We start from the raw sequence: 16,896 nt of genomic DNA on the forward strand, positions 1-16,896 counted from the left end.
CCCTGTAGGCAGCCACTCATTATGAATTACACATTACACACTTCCCTGCCTTTAAGAAATGTATGGTTTTATTACATACATGTATTTTATAGATTATATTTTTAGTTTTGGATTTATAATTAGGGTCTCATGCTCCATGTCTGAAAGTTGTGGGACAATATCAAATGTCCTAACATACGAGTAAGTGAAATATCAGAAAGGGAAGAGAAAGAGCCGACTAAAAAAATATGCAAAGAGAAAATGGCTGAGAACTTTCCAAAATCAGTGAAAGATAGAAAGTTGGAAAGGGTAGGAGAAAGGGTGGGGAAGGAAGAAATTTGTTAAAGGATATAAAATTACAGCTAGATAAGAGAAATACATTCTAGTGTTCTATAGCACTGTAGGATGACTATAGTTAACAATAAAACATAATTTCAAATAGCTGGAAGGAGGACATTGAATGTTCCCATCACAAAGAAATGATAAATGTTTGAGATAATGGATATGCTAATTACCCTGATCCGATCACTGCATCCTATGTATCAAAATATCACAGTGCACCCCATGAATATGTACAATTATTATGTGTCAGTTAACAAAGTTAAAAGAATGTTCAGAGAACCCCAAGCAGGGTAAAGGTAGGGAGAGAAAGCATACCTGTAGATGCATTATAGTTAAACTACTGACCAACAATAAAGAGAAATTCTTAAAGAAGCTAGATAAAGAAAGGCAGCCAGATTAAAACAAAACGTATGTACAGAGGAATAAAGATAAAAATTATAGCACAATTCTTATATAACCTATGCACGCAGAAGACAGTGGAGTGACATCAAGTGCTGAGAGAAAACAAAACAAACCTGCCAACCTAGGATCCTATACCCGATAAAAATATCTTTCAAAACTAAAGGCAAAATGATGACTTTTTAGACAAACAAGAGCTGGGAAAATTCATTGCTAGTTAACCTGCACTACAAGAGATGGAGGAAGTGTGTTGGGCAGAAGGTGTATGGTACCAGCTGACATTTGGATCTCCACAAAGAAATATAGAGCACCTGCAATAATATAAAAGCCCTTGAATGTAAAGACATTGCATGTCTAAAGCCAAAACAATACAAATATATTATGAGGTTTAGAACATGTGGGAATAAAGCATATGACAATAACAGCACAAATCATAGACAGGACATGGAAATGTAAAATGTTATTTAGAGGTAGACTATGGTAAGTAAAAATGTGTATGGTAAACCCTAGAGCAACCCCTAAGGAAAAGAAGAAAGAAAAGCGTTAAAATAATCTAGTAGGGGAGATAAAAATTGAATCACAAGAAGAAGGCAAGAAAAAAGGAAAACAAGAACAAAATACAGATGAAAGCAGGTTCAGTGTTATTAAGATGGCAGTTCTGGTCCTGGCTTGGTGGCTCATGCCTGTATCCCAGCACTTTGGGAGTCTGAGCCGGGAGGATCACTTGAGCCCAGGAGTTCAAGACCAGCCTGGGCAACATGGTGAGACCCTGTCTCTACAAAAAAAATTTAAAAATTAACTGGGCACAGTGGCATGCACCTGTGTTCCCAGCTACTTGGGAGTCTGAGGTGAGAGAATTGCTTGAACCCAGTAGGCCAAGGCTGCAGTGAGCCATGATCTCATCACTATACTCCAGCCTGGGCAACAGAGAGACCCTGTGTGAAAAACAAAAAGGTGGCAATTTTTCCCATATTGATCCGTATTGATCTATAGATTTACTGCAGTCCCTTTTGAAATCCAAGCAGAATAAGCAACACAATTTTGAAAACAGAACAAAGAGAACTTAGACTGGTTTGACCACTTTCTGTAGAGCTGTCGTCATCAACATGGTGCTACACTGGCATAAAGAACATAGATAATGGAGCAGAATATGGAGGGGAGAGATCCTCACATTTATAGTAATTGATTTTTGAAAAAATGCCAAGACAATTTAGTGGGGGAAATGATAGGAATTTCAACAAAATGATGCTAGAAAAATTGAATGTCGATATGCAAAAACAAAGACAAAAACAAACCAAAATCCCTTAGATATTTACCTCCCACCATACTCCCAGAATAACTCAAAATTGATCATAAATCTGCATTTATGAGCTAAAACTATAACACTTCTAGAAGAAAGCATAGAAAAAATCTTTGTGACCTTGGGTTAGGCAAAGAATTCTTAGCTATGACACCATTAAAGAAAAATATTGATAAATTGGGTTTAATCAAAAATTTAAAACTTTAAAGACACCACTAAGCAAGTGCAAAGACTAATTACAGACTCTGATAAAATATTTGAAAATCACATATATGCTGGGTGCGGTGGCTCATGCCTGTAATCCCAGCACTTTGGGAGGCTGAGGCGGGCGGATCACGAGGTCAGGAGATCAAGACCATCCTGGCTAACATGGTGAAACCCCGTCTCTACTAAAAATACAAAAAATTAGCCGGGCGTGGTGGTGGGTACCTATAGTCTCAGCTACTCGGGAGGCTGAGGCAGGAGAATGATGTGAACCCGGGAGGCAGAGCTTGCAGTGAGCCGAGATCGTGCCACTGCACTCCAGCCTGGGTGACAGAGCGAGACTCTGTCTCAAAAAAAAAAAAAAAAAAAAAAAAAAAAGAAAATCACATATATGATAAATAACTTGTATCCAGAATATATAAAGAATTCTATGAATATTAAGATACCAGTCCTCCTCAAATCAGGCAAAATAGTTGAATAGCCAGTTCACTACAGAAGATACATGAATAGCTAATAAGCACATGAAAAAATGCTTATTATTACTCATTAGGGAAATGCAAATTAAAACCACAGTGCGATGCTACTTCACACCCACTAAAATGGCTAAAATAAAAAACTCAGAAAATAAGTATGTTCAAGGAGAAACAGGAATTCTATGTTGCTGATGGGAATCTGAAAGGTATAGCCACAATAGAAGGTGGTTTGGCAGTTTTTAAAAAAGTCGTACTAAAACATGTTTACCATATGATCTAGCTAATTCACTTAACTGTATCTACCTAACAGAAGTATGCAGATTGTTTAAATACTTCAATTAAAAGAGATCATCAGGTAGGGTGAAAGAGCAAGATCCAGCTGTACAGTCAGCTGCCCATATATGTGGGTTACAGTCAGCTGTCCATATCTGCAGGGTTTTGTTTTGTTTTGTTTTGAGATGGAGTCTTGCTGTTGTCACCCAGGCTGCAGTGCAGTGGCACGATCTCGGCTCACTGCAACATCCGCCTCCCAGGTTCAAATGATTCTCCTGCCTCAGCCTCCTGAGTAGCTGGGATTACAGGCAACCACCACCGCTAATTTTTGTATTTGTAGTAGAGACAGGGTTTCACCATGTTGTCCATGCTGGTCTCGAACGTCTGACCTCAGGTGATCCACCTGCCTCGGCCTCCCAAAGTGCTGGGATTACAGGTGTGAGCCGCTGTGCCTGGCCATATCTGCAGGTTGCATCTGGGTTTTCAACCAACTACGGATCAAAATATTTGGAAAGAAAGAAACAATGAGAAATAACAATACAACAATAAAAATACAAATAAAAACCAATACAGTATAACAACTATTTACATGGTATTTACATTGCATTAGGTCTTATAAGTAACCTAGAGATGATTTAAACTATTCAAGAGGTTGTGCGTAAGTGCTCTGTAGATACTACAGCATTTTATATAAGAGACTTGAGCATCCTAGGATTTTGGGATCCGAGGCGGGTCCTAGATAGAACTCATGGCTTGTATACCAAGGGATGACTATCTGTTGTAAACTGGAAACTTATTTTAAATGTGAAGATATAAATCCTTAAAGGCAAAAAGATAGACAAATATAATACTGTATAAGCACTAACCAAAAGAAAGCTGGAATGACTTGATTAGCATCCGATGAAATAGACTTAACAAAGATTATAAACAGGCATTAAAAAGGTATATTTCATAATGATCATGGGATTATTTCATCACGGAAGCACAACATTGTTCTTAAATGTTCATGTACTTAACAACAGAGCAGTAAAATATATAACAAAAACAGAATTGAAAAGAGAAATAGATTCACAATTTTAGTTGACAGTTTCAACACTCCTCTCTCAGTAATTTATAGAAAAAGTAGACAGAAAATCCGTAAGGATATAGAAAAATCTAAGCAACACTATCACCCAACTTGACTCAGTTGATGTTTATGAATCAGTCTATCCAACAGCAGCATACACATTCCCTTTAAGTGTACATGAACTACTCAAAACAGTAGATCATATTCTAGGCAACAAAACACATATCAATAAATCCTATAAGAACTGAGTTATTCAAAGTGTGTTTTCTGACCATGAAAGAATTAAAGTAAAATTTAATAACAGAAAGATAACTGGAAATCTCCAAGTATTTGGAAATGAAGCAACACATTTCTAAATTACTCATAGGTCAAGGAAGAAATCTCAAGGGAAATTAGAAGATAATTAGAATAGAATGAAAATGAAAGTAGAATATATCAATATCTGTGAGATGCAGTTAAATTGATGCCTAGAGGGAATTTTATAATTTTAAATGGTTATATTAGAAATAATTTAAATTCATTGATCCAACTTCTTAAGTTAGAAAAGAAGCAGTGAAGACAATACAATGTGTATATAAGGATAGATGTACAGATCAATGCAACAGGATGGCCCAGAGATAGACCTGCACATACTTAGTGTTGAACCAACAAAGGTGCCAAGATAATTTAATGGAGAAAAAGAAAGAAGGAAGTCTTTTCAACAAGTAATACCAGAACAATGAAATAGTATACAGAAAAAAAAGAACTTTGATTTCTACCTTGTACTCTACACAAAAATTAACCTGAAATGGATATTAGACCATATTTGTGTTTATACAAAACCAAAAACTTTAAAACTTTTAAAGGAAAATATAGCTTACAGTCTTCATGACCTTGAGGCATGAACGACAGACTGTCGTTCAAACACAGACTGTCCATCAAAGAAATGTCAATTAATTGGAACTCATCAACTAAGCACCTGTGCTCTGAGAAGGATTCTTTGAAGAAAATGAAGGGCTGAGGTGCTAACTGGGAGAAAATCTTAGCATCACATAAATCTGACATAGGACTTATTTCTGGACTAAGTAAAGAAGTTGTACAACTGAATAGTAAGACAACTCAATTAAAAGGTAGACAAAAGATTTGTCTACACACCTCTAAAAGGAAGAGAGGAGAATTCCAATAATCATGTACAAACATGCTCAACATCATTATTCATTAGAGAAATGCAAATTAAAATACAAAGTACAATAAAATACTATTACACACCCAACAGAGTGGCCAAAATTTAAAAAGACTTACAACCTAAGTGTTGACAAGGATGTGGAACAACTGGAACTATCATACATTGTTGGTGGGATTGTAAAATGGCACAACCAGTTTGTAATGTAGTTCATCAGTTTTTCATAATGTTAAATATGATTTTCCATATGACCAACATTTCACTTCCTGGTGTTTACCTGTGAAAAATGAAAACGCATGCCCATAAAAAGACTTATACATAGATATTTAAAGCACTTTTATTTATAGAAACAACCCAAATGCCTGTCAACAGATGGCTGGGTAAACAAATTGTGGAATATTCATACAATGGCATGCTGTTTGCATTAGAAAGGAACGAAATACTTAACGCACATAGCAATATGGATGAAGCTGTCTCATGTCAAACAAAAGCCAGACACAACAGACAACATAGTGTGTAATTTTATTTTATATAAAATTCTAGAACTGGGGCGTGTAATCTGTGTTAATAGAAAGCAGGTCAATAGTTGCCTAGATTCTAGAATATGGGGAGATTGATTGTAAAGGGTGCTTTTTGGGGCAATGGAAATATCCTGTATCTTAAGATAGTAGTTACATAAGTGCATATGTTTGTCAAAAGCACATTTAACAATATAGTTTGTTTTTGGAGACAGTCTTTTTCTGTCCCCTAAGCTGGAGTGCAGTGGCACGATCTCGGCTCACTGCAACATCTGCCTCCTGGGTTCAAGTGGTTCTCCTGCTTCAGCCTCTCTAGTAGCTGGGACTAGAGACACGTGCAACCACACCCAGCTAATTTTTGTATTTTTAGTAGAGGCAGGGTTTTACCATGTTGGCCAGAATGGTCTCGAACTCCTGACCTCAGATGATTCGCTCGCCTCGGCCTCCCAAAGTGCTGGGATTATAGGCATGAAGCACCTCGCCTGCCTAACAATATACTTTAAGTGTGCATTTAATTATGTTTAAATTATGCCTCAATTTGTTTTAAAAAGTAAAAAAACAAGTAATGCTAAATTATTGTTCGCTCCCACCATCAGTGGATAATAGAGATTCTATGTTCTACTTTTTCCATTTGGATAATCACTTTTGGGGTTCAGTTACTGAATAATGCATCCTTTCCCCATTTTTCTGACTTGCTACTTCTATTATATGTCAACGCTGAATGCATGTATGGCTCAGTTTCTGCACTCTCTTCCATTTCCTTGATTAGTTTGTTTATCCTGTCTTTATTATTTTAACTTTATAATAAGCCCCAGTATCTTTATTCTTTCTTCAGAAGTGTTTTGGCTATTATTGATCCTGTATTTTTTGTATACATTTTAGAAAGAGCTTATTTATTTCTATGTTCTATGAAAAACCCTACTGGAATGTTAATCGGGATTATATTGATGTCATAGATAAATTTGGGTAGACTTTGAACTTTTACAGTATTAAATTTCTCTGTTTATCACTGTGGTATATCTTCTTATTTATTTAGATCCTCCTTAATGTCTCCCAATACAATTTGTAATTTTTCCCATAAAGTTCTTGCACATATTTTGAAAGAATAATTTCAAAGTATTTGATGTTTTTTATTTTATTGCAAGCTAAATCTTTTAATTACGTTTTGTGCTTTATTGTTGGAGTATAGAAATATGATTTTAAAAATATTTATATCTAGGGAACTTTTGCTTTTGTTTTAGAAAGAAGCTCATTTATTGATTAGCAGAATTTGTGGTAGGGGGGCACAGGCATGTGTGTGTGTGCATGTAGGGTGTGTGCTGTGTGCATGTGTTTGTGTGTGCACACACATTTGTGAATATTTTGGAGAGCAGATATATTGAGGGTGGGTTTTTGAAGCCCTGAAGTTATTTTCTGCAGTTGAGTTTCTACATGTAAGGTTGGCCCTGTGTTGCAGGAGGGGATGGTGGCTAAGGCCGTGAAGTTTCCAGCTTTTAGGCTGGTCTGCATTTCATGCAGTCGTGGTAAGAAGGGTCTCTCGTAAAGCTGGTATCTTTGAGTCAAGACATCCGTGTCTCTTTCATCCTGGGGATGGTTACTCACAATGTAGGCTGTATTGTTAAAAATGTGTCACTCTTCCCTTCCAGTATCCGGAGTGTGATGCAGAAGTATCTTGCAGAGAGAAATGAAATAACCTTTGACAAGATATTCAATCAGAAAATTGGTAAGTCCTGCTTGTTCATTTGGCATATGGTAATTTTAGTGATGAAATTGGGCGATACTATAGTAATATATGAATGCACCCCCCAGTGCTTTATAGCCTCTATAGCTGCAGCTGGGAATAAAGGAAATTTCATGTAATAAGGTATTTAAAGATGACTTATATTCCTAGTAACATATTCTATGATTAAGCTCTTGGGAAAGGGGTAATTCTAGGATTTTTACATGAAATCAGCGTTGCTGAATGTAAGAAAATAGGATATTCCTTTCTTTTCTTTGCGCCTTGCCTGCCTCATGTTGTTACTGAGGTGGTTTGCTGGGGAGCTGTGTGTAATAGTTTTAAAATTATTTTATGGCTGGAGGAAATTACTTTATGAAAATTCCAAGAAATTAAAGTTCCCTAGAACTTAATTTGTGCTCTGTTTCCATGATTAATAGACACAGACTGATGGATCCCTTTAAGACTGCGTATTCTTCGAGATAATTCTGGGCTTGCCCTTTTGTTTGCTGATGAGGAGATGTAGACACAGGGAGGTGGAGTGACTTGTTCTGATTCCCAGTTCTCCTTCTTCTTTACTCTGATAATAAAATATTAACCGGTAAATAATAAAATAATTACCAGTAGAAGCTGGTGCAGAAATCTTTGGATTTTTGTAAACCACTTTATGTGATTTACAAAAATTAGCCTGTCTGTGAAGAGGGTCTTTGGTAGATACAGCTTCTTTGATCACGCATGAAGTACAGTGAGGAAAAGGTGGACGGAGTGGTTTGGAGAAGCAGATGACGTGTGCTCTGTCTGTGCCTGAGCACTGTGTGTGGAAAGCGATTGGTCTTTGCCATATAGAGATATTTCATCCTGCTCCTCAGGAGTTGGTTGGGGAACAGATAAGTTAAAAGAGTTTGGCTTTCATTTTGTTAGTTCTCACAGCTTCTCGTTATTTTCATGGTGTGTGGTTACTGTAAGCTACAGAAATGTTCTCCTTTGCTTCTGATTTTGTACTAAAAAACAAAATAATATATGATAACGAGAGAGAAACTCTGTATCTGGGAGTGGAGGGAAAAAGGAATTATCTTTTTATTTGCTAGTTAAAAATTTGTTTATTTTTTGTGGATTTATTGAGGTATGTTTCACATAGCATACAATCCACACGTTGAAAGTAAACAGTTGAGTGACTTCTTGTGTATTCACCGTCATGCAGCCATCTGCACTGCCTAATTTTAGAATGTTTTTATCACCCCCAAAAGAACTTGTACCCATTAGCAGTCCTTCTGCCTTCTACCCTCCCTCAGCTCCTGGCAACCACGAATCGAGTTTCTGCCTCTATGGATTTGCTTGTGTTGGACACGCCACATGAAGGGAATCACACACTGTGTGGCCTTTTGCACTGGCCTTCTTCAGCATAAGGCCTTCAGGGTTCGTTCTGGTGGTAGCATGGATCAGAACTTCAGTCTGCTTTCCCTTCAGCTCTCATTCCAGCGTCTGAAATGCATCCAGGATTCTTCTTTTGTGTTTTCTGTTCTTCTCTCTCCCTTCTGTAGCTCCTTTCCTGTCTGCAGTCCCCCCAAACATACATACAGTCCCCCACACATATATTTCCCATTGCTTGGATTAAAACCTTACCTGACCCTGGCACCAGGAGACTCTGACCTGAGCTTGCAGTGGTTAGTGTGGCCGAGTATTTCAGCTGCACGGATCGTTCCCTGAGAGCAGCCTCACTGGGCGCTGATGGGCTGTGCATTTTCTCTGAAGCTGTTAAACACTGTTTAAATAAATAATTTCTTCTTCTCTTCCCTTCAATTTGTGACCTTGGATCTGGTCAGGAGAAGCTGAGTTTGAGCTTGGGAAGGTCATGGTCACAGGAAAGAACAGCGGCTGATCGGAGGCTTAGGGAGAGCACACACCACCATCTGTAATTAATGTTTTGACAGAGCTGTCCAGTGTTGTTGGCCTGCTCCCCGTTTTTCTCTGTAGTAGTCCCACTTTCTGCCTGGTCTCAGGGATTGGGGGAGAGTGGAAGGTGGGCCATGGTGGGAGTAAATGTGTCTGACACTCCAGATCTTCCTTTTCCAGGTTCCGTTTGCGCCTTCCGTCACTGACTCCATGCGTTCCTGCCTTACTCTTTCCCTTCTCCATCTTTCCTTCCCTCTCCCCTCATTGTTTTCCTGGTCCTCTTGTTCTGTTTCACCCTCTATCTGCCTACCCATCTGCTCCTTTTCCCTCTTTCCTTAGCTCCCAAGGTCCCCGACACACAGGATCACCATAGGGCTTGGGAACTGCCCTCCAATGTATGCTGTGGGCAATTGGTAAAAATGGTTTTCAAAATGGAAACCATAGAAGTCTTTAATTTACTTGGCCTCTGAGGCATTGCTGAACTGGCAGATTGTTTGGCTACACCCTGAAGTGGTTGTTATTTCGTTACTTTTTATCTATAAAAGTAGGGATAATAATAGTTCTGGTCCATGAGGCTGTCGAGAGGGTTTAGCTGGTGGTGTACCTGAATCCCTTAACACGACAATTGGCTCTCAGCAGATGCTCAGTGAATAGAAGCAAATTGTTTATGTTAAAAATTTTCAACATACAGAAAAGTAGACTAGAATAATTAACCCCGTATGTATGTATATGTGTGTGTGTGTGTGTGTGTGTGTGTATATATATAGTTACATCACCTAGATTTGATATATTTCACCATTTTGCTATACTTTGTTTTCCCATCCTGCCTTTTCTTGTGGTTGCTGAAGTAATTAACAAAGCAGTCACAGCATTTTGTCCTATATGCATCTCTAAAGTGTATGCATGCTTTCTTATACAAACGCAGTACCTTTATCCCAAACATGAAATTTATCATGTTTCTTAGTGTACTCTAATACCGAATTTATTGTCAAATTTCTCTGATTAACTTAAAAATGTTTTTTGTTTTTTTTTTAAACTCTTGATTTGAATCAGGATTCAAATACTGTTCTTGTAATTGGTGATAATATTTCTTGTAATCTAGACCAGTTCCCCCGCATTGCCCCCGCCAGCACATGCACAGGTAATTAACTTACCGAAGAAACTGGGTCCCATGTGTTGTAGAATGTTCCATGTTCTGGGCTCTTCTGTCTGCTTCTTAATGGTATCATTTAAAAATTTTTTAAAATTTTTAGTTATTTTTTTGGGACAGAGTCTTGCTCTGTCACTCAGGCTGGAGTGCAGTGGCACAATCTCTGCTCACTGCAACTTCCGTCTCCCAGGTTCAAGCAGTTCTTGTGCCTCAGCCTCCTGAGTGGTTGGGATTACAGGTGTGCACCACCACACCCAGCTAATTTTTTTTTTCTTCAGTAGAGACAGGGTTTCACTATGTTGGCCAGGCTGGTCCTGAACTCCTGGCCTCAAGTGATCTGCCCGCCTCGGCCTCCCAAAGTGCTAGGATTACAAGCGTGAGCCACCATGTCCGGCCTTTAATGGTATCATTTAAATTGTACTTCTGTTTCCTACATTTCCTGTAAACCGAGAGTTTGCTCTAACAGCTTAATGAGGTTTAGCTTCAGCTGTTTTTTGGTAGGAGCGCTTTACAGGTGGTGCTGTGTACGTCGTAGCAGGAGGCACATGCCATTTAGGGTCTCTGTAGTCAGGTCTCTAAAGTGGGCTCAGATGTGGTCGGCGTCAGTTTCTCATTGACAATCATTGTCTAACTCAGTTATTTTATTCGGGATCAACTTAACTAATGTTCATTAAGACATATAATTTCTATATAAGGATGAGGATAAAAGTAGCTGCACTTAACCCCTTTCTTCTGAATAGTGGCAATTAAAAACAAAGAATGGAGTTTATTAGGGAGTTACAAAATGGTGAGTTTTCTAAATACACGATTCCTTCTGCATTGATTACTTTTATTCCTCAGTGGGAGGATATTTAGTTGCCTTTAACTATAGTTTAATTAGAAAGGCAGGTGGTCATGGTGCAGCCCCATGACCCTCGCCTCGTGGTGTTGCCCCCATGTGTAACATGGCTAAAAGAGATTCTGCAGGTGGAATGAAGATGAGTGTCCGAGTGGGCTTAATCTACTCACATGTGCTCTTTAAAAGCAGAGAGTTTCCTCAGACTGGCAGCAAGGAGGAAGTCAGAAATGAAGCTCAAGAAATATTCCACACACTGTTGCTGGCTCTGCAGATGGAGGGCGTGTGGGTGCTCACTAGGAGCTGAGAGTGGCCCTGGCTGGCAGCAGCGAGGAAACAGCCACCTCCATCCTACAACCACAAAGCACAGAATTCCATCCATAACTGGAATGGGTTTGGAGGCAGATTGCTACTTGGAGCCTGTAAATAAGAACCCGGGCTGACCGACACCTTGAATTTGTCCTGGTGAGACCCTAAGCAGAGAGCCCAGTGGAACCCACCCACACTTCTGACGTACAGAACTGTGAGATGATACGTGGGTGTTGTTTTCAAGTCACTAAGTTTCTGGTGACTTGTGGCACATGAGAAAACTAATACAGCAGGCGAAATTGCCATTCGTTGTTTTTAATTGCCACTATTCAGAATAAAGGGGTTACGTGCCAGTTACTTTTATCCTTATCCTTATATAGAAATTTTATCTTAAGAAATATTAAGTTGATCCCTAACTTGCTGTCAGTAAAACTTACATATTTAGATATTGACACAGTATGTTTGGTTTTAAGGGGCTACTGGTTATTGAATAGACAGGAAAATCATTGTATCAGTTATAGTTAAGATTATTTTGTGACTATTTTTCTTCTTTAAGATACATTGAAATTGTAATTTCATCATATGAAGTGAGGCACATGGCATTTGATGAAGTCCATCTGTCTGTGGACAAGCTACTTAGCTTCTCTGTCTGCATGTTCACTCCTGTTAGAGGAGCATGTTTGAAATTATAAGGAGACTCCAAAATAGATCCTTTTTTTTTTTTTTTTTTTAAAGACAGTCTTGCTCTGTTGCCCAGGCTGGAGTGCAGTGGTACGCTCTTGGCTCACTGCAACCTCCGCCTCCCAGGTTCAAGTGGTGCTCTTGCCTCAGCCTCCCAAGTAGCTGGGATTACAGTCATGTGCCACCATGCCCAGCCAATTTTTGGATTTTTAGTAGAGATGGGGTTTTGCCATGTTGGCCAGGCTGGTCTTGAGCTCCTGACCTTGTGATCTGCCCACCTGGACCTCCCACAGTGCTGTGATTACAGGCTTGAGCCAATGTGCCCAGCCCCCAAATCAATACTTAATACATGAAGTATGTAAATGTCATTCTCATGTATAAAGAACATGGTGATTAATATAATATTATATCACATACTGCCATTAAAGGCATTTCATTTTATAATACTGACTTCAGAGCTCCATCCCCAGTTTGAATAGTAATCTTTTTCAATTTCCGTGAAATAATTTGGTGTCTGAGATATAGACACAAAAACTTCGCAATTTTTACTTTTTTTTTTTTTTTTTTTTGAGACAGAGTCTTGCTCTGTCACCCAGGCTGGAGTGCAGTGGCGCGATTTTGGCTCACTGCAATCTCCGCCTTCCAAGCTCAATCAGCTCTCCTGCCTCAGCCTCCTGAGTAGCTGGGATTACAGGCACACGCCACCATGCCTGGCTAATTTTTGTATTTTTTTTAAGGAGACACAGGGTTTCACCATGTTGGCCAGGCTAGTCTCAAACTCTTGACCTTGTGAATCCACCCACCTTGGCCTCCCAAAGTGCTGGGATTACAGGCGTGAGCCACCTCGCCCAGCCCTGCAATTTTTACTTTTTAAAAAATGACTTGTCTGGGTGTGGTGGCTCACACCTGTAATCCCAACACTTTGGAAGTCTGAGGCAGGAGGATCACTTGAGGCCAGACATTTGAGACCAGCCTGGGCAACACAGTGAGACCCTATCTCTATAGAAATTTAAAAATAAAATTAGCTGGATGTGGTGCTGCATACCTGTAGTCCCAGCCACTCAAGAGCCTGAGGTCGAGGGTTTCTTAAGCCTTGGATTTCGAGGCCTTAGTGAGTTGTAATCGCACCACTGCTCTCCATCTTGGGCAGCATCTCAAAAAACAACTCTCAAAATGCAAAACTACTATATGCCATTCACCCATTGTAAATGTATTATGTGATGATTTTGGTAAATTTCTACAGCTGTGCACCTGTCACCACAGTACAATTTAAAAACATTTCCATGCCTCCAAAAGATCCCTCCTGCCCGTTTGTCATTACTCTGCTCCCATCCTCAGCCCCAGACAAACACTCATCTGTCTGTCTCTATCTGCCTTTTCAAGACATTTCATAAAAATGGAATTATACGGTATAAAGTCTGTAGTCTCTTGCATCTGGCTTCTTTAACTTAGCATAAGGTTTCTGAAGTTAATCCATGTCGTTGTGTGTATCTGTACTTCATTCCTTTTTGTTGCTAAATAGCATTTCATATTATGGACAGAGCACCCTTTTTTTTTTTTTTTTTTTTTTTGAGATAGAGCCTTGCTCTGCTACCCAAGCTGGAGTGCAGTAGCTCCATCTCTGCTCACTGCAAACTCCGCCTCCTGGGTTCAAATGATTCTCATACCTCAGCCTCCTGAGTAGCTGGGATTACAGGTGCATGCCACCACACCCAGCTAATTTTTGTATTTTTAGTAGAGACGAGGTCTCACTATGTTGCCCAGGCTGGTCTCGAACTCCTGACCTCTAGCGATCTACTCACCTCGGCCTCCCAAAGTGCTGGGATTACAGGTGTGAACCACAGTGCCCAGCCTACAGAGTGCCCTCTCTTCATTCAGCAGTTGATGGGCATTTGGATTATTTCCACTTTTTGCCTGTTTCTAGAGCAGTTATTGCCACTTTTTGCTTGTTTATGGAGCAATGCTACCATAAACATTTGTGTACAAGTATTTTATGGGCATATGTTTTCATTTCTGTTGGGTCTTTACCTAGGAGTGGAATTGCTGGGTTGTATGGCAAATTTGTGTTTAACTTCTTAAGAAATTACCAAATTGCTTTTCAAAGTGGCTGTACTGTTTTACATTCCCACCATCAATTTATGAGCATTCCAGGTTTACTATATCCTCATCAATACTTGTTGTTATCTGTCTTTTTTGTATCCATCTGAATGGATAGGAAGTGGTATCTTGTTGTGGTCTTGATTTGTGTTTCTCCAATAGTTAATGATATTAAACATGGTTTTGCTAATTAGTTATTTATATATCTTCTTTAGTAAAATGTCTATTTAAATCTTTTGCCCATCCTGAAATTTGGATTGTCTTTATGTTATTTGTTGTTTATGTATGATTTACAAATGTTTTCTTCTGGTTGGTGGCTGGAATCCAGTCTCTTTCATTTTCCTAATGGTGACTTTTGAAGCACAGGTTTTAGTTTTGAAGTCCAATTTATACATTTTTTTCTTTTATGACTCAACTTTAGTGTCTTTTTTTTTTTTTTCTTTTTGAGATGGAGTCTCACTCTGTCACTCAGGCTGGAGTGCAGTGGCGCAATCTGGGCTCACTGAAACCTCCGCCTCCCAGGTTCAAGTGATTCTCCTGTCTCAGCCTCCAGAGTAGCTGCGATTACAGGCACACGCCACCACACCCAGCTAATTTTTTATATTTTAGTGGAGACGAGGTTTCACCACATGGCCCAGGCTGGTCACGAACTCTTGAGCTCAGGCAATCCAACCGCGTCGGCCTCCCAAAGTGCTAGGATTACAGGCGTGAGCCACCGAGCCCGCCCTTTAGTGTCATATTTAAGAGGTTTTTGCCTAACAAATTTGCAAAGGTTTTCTTCTCTTTTTCTTCTAGTAGTTTTATTGTTTTAGCTCTTGTATTTTGGTCTGTGGTCGATTTTGAGTAAATTTTTGTCTATGGTGTATGGCAAGGTCTAAATGTATCTTTTTTGCATGTGGATATCCGATTTTGTGTTTCTCATTAAATTTATTCCCAAGTATTTTAATCTTTTTGATGCTATTGTGAATGGAATTGTTTTATGTATTTTAATTTTGGTTATTCATTGCCAGTACATGGAAATAGAATGAGTTTGTTTGTAGTGATCTTGTATCCAGTGATCTTCCTGAATTAGTTTATCAGTTCTAGTAAGGTGTGTCTGTGTGTGTGTGTGTGTGTGTGTGTGTGTATTCCTTAGGATTTTTTATGTATAGAATCCTAACTAAATAAAAAGAGTTTTACTTCTTTGTTTCCAGTCTGGTGTCTTTTATTTCCTTTCAGTTTTTACTTTTCACTTTAATTTCTTAAATGTTTTTTAAGTTGGTCTCAAACATATTTAGCATGATTTCAAAGAACATTTACCTAGAAAGAATACATAAATTATATTTGACATTTAGGGCCAAGGCATAAGAAATGTACTTGCTGTGGGCTTTGAAAGCAAAGGTGTATGTTTCATTATAAAAAGAATACATTGATAAAAACAGAAACTACTACCTCTAAAATTCCTTTTTTTTAAAAAGAAAATTCTGAGCAGTCTGTATCATAATAAAGATGGATGTAGATATACCATAGATGCTTATTTTAAAAATTTGGTAATTATAAAAAAAACCCCAAAATACTAAAAAACATAAACTAAAACATTTTAGGATCACTTTTTTGTCAGTTTCAAAGAATAAACTTGCCAATTGATTTCATCGTTTGTAAAATTATTGCTTGACATGTTTAATATCTACAATATAACACATAGATGGTTAAAAGCTGAAAACATGTATAAGTCAGCAGCTTTGGATTCAAAAGTTGAGGTTAAATTATAGCACATAGAGCCGTCTTCCATAAGGTTGTAGAGAGGGAACTGTTATCCTGGGAACCAACTTCAACTTTGTTTTCCTCTGTGTTCCTACCTTTGTTTGGAAGTGTTTGTTTCTGTCACAGTGAAGGGCCTCCCCTGACAGATCCCCTGATTGACAGTGACACAGTCAGTTCCCACCCTGCCTTATCTGTAAGAGTTCTCTAACCAGAGCAACCACAGCCTCAGAGAAGAAAAACCTGGGGCCGTATTCAATTCTGCATCCATTATCCATGCCTTTGAGGAGACTTTTCGTGAGGGAAAGAGTTAAAGAGGCATGTAAACTTTCAAACAGCAGAGACCAACAGTGGACTAAGCACAGCTAATTGGATTTTCTGTTGAAGAGCCAGTGCAGTGACAGGGTGCAAGCAGTAAGGGGAGCCTGGGTGACTTAGGGTCACAACCTCTGCACAGTTTCAACTTGGGTTTCCTAATAAAAATGTTGCCCAGAGAGGAAAGACACTAGGGTAGAGGAAAAGCTGTTACTTACAAACCTACTGGCAAGTCAGTCTTTTCAGCTGACTTCATTATCTGTGTTGGACTAAACAAGTCTGGGCATCAGCTCCTGGTGCTGCAGTCTGCCCGGGCTGGGAGCCGCCACATGCCCCCGCAGTGCAGCCTCTGCAGCTCTGAACATTTGGGACATCTGAGCGTTTTGGGTTAAAAAGGATAAAAAGAGGAGAAAAAGGCTAAACCAGTTCTATGGGAAAATTTG

The 16,896-nt window shown here is 39.0% G+C and overlaps 1 protein-coding gene across 3 annotated transcripts in view; it reads left to right on the top strand.

The window, feature by feature from the left end:
* The window catches only part of GRK3 (G protein-coupled receptor kinase 3), a 163,205-nt gene that overhangs the window by 32,474 nt on the left and 113,835 nt on the right, over positions 1–16,896 (top strand). For all 3 annotated transcript variants that reach the window (XR_004030982.1, XR_004030983.1, XM_030815999.1), the window contains exon 2: positions 7,363–7,439. Coding sequence is in view for 1 of the 3 variants with exons in the window: in XM_030815999.1 (XP_030671859.1) it covers positions 7,363–7,439 (77 nt within the window). In the remaining 2 variants the exon portion in view is untranslated. The remainder of the gene's footprint in view (positions 1–7,362; positions 7,440–16,896) is intronic.

This window comes from Nomascus leucogenys, chromosome 7b (assembly GCF_006542625.1).
Source record: "Nomascus leucogenys isolate Asia chromosome 7b, Asia_NLE_v1, whole genome shotgun sequence".
Taxonomy (NCBI): Eukaryota; Metazoa; Chordata; class Mammalia; order Primates; family Hylobatidae; genus Nomascus; species Nomascus leucogenys.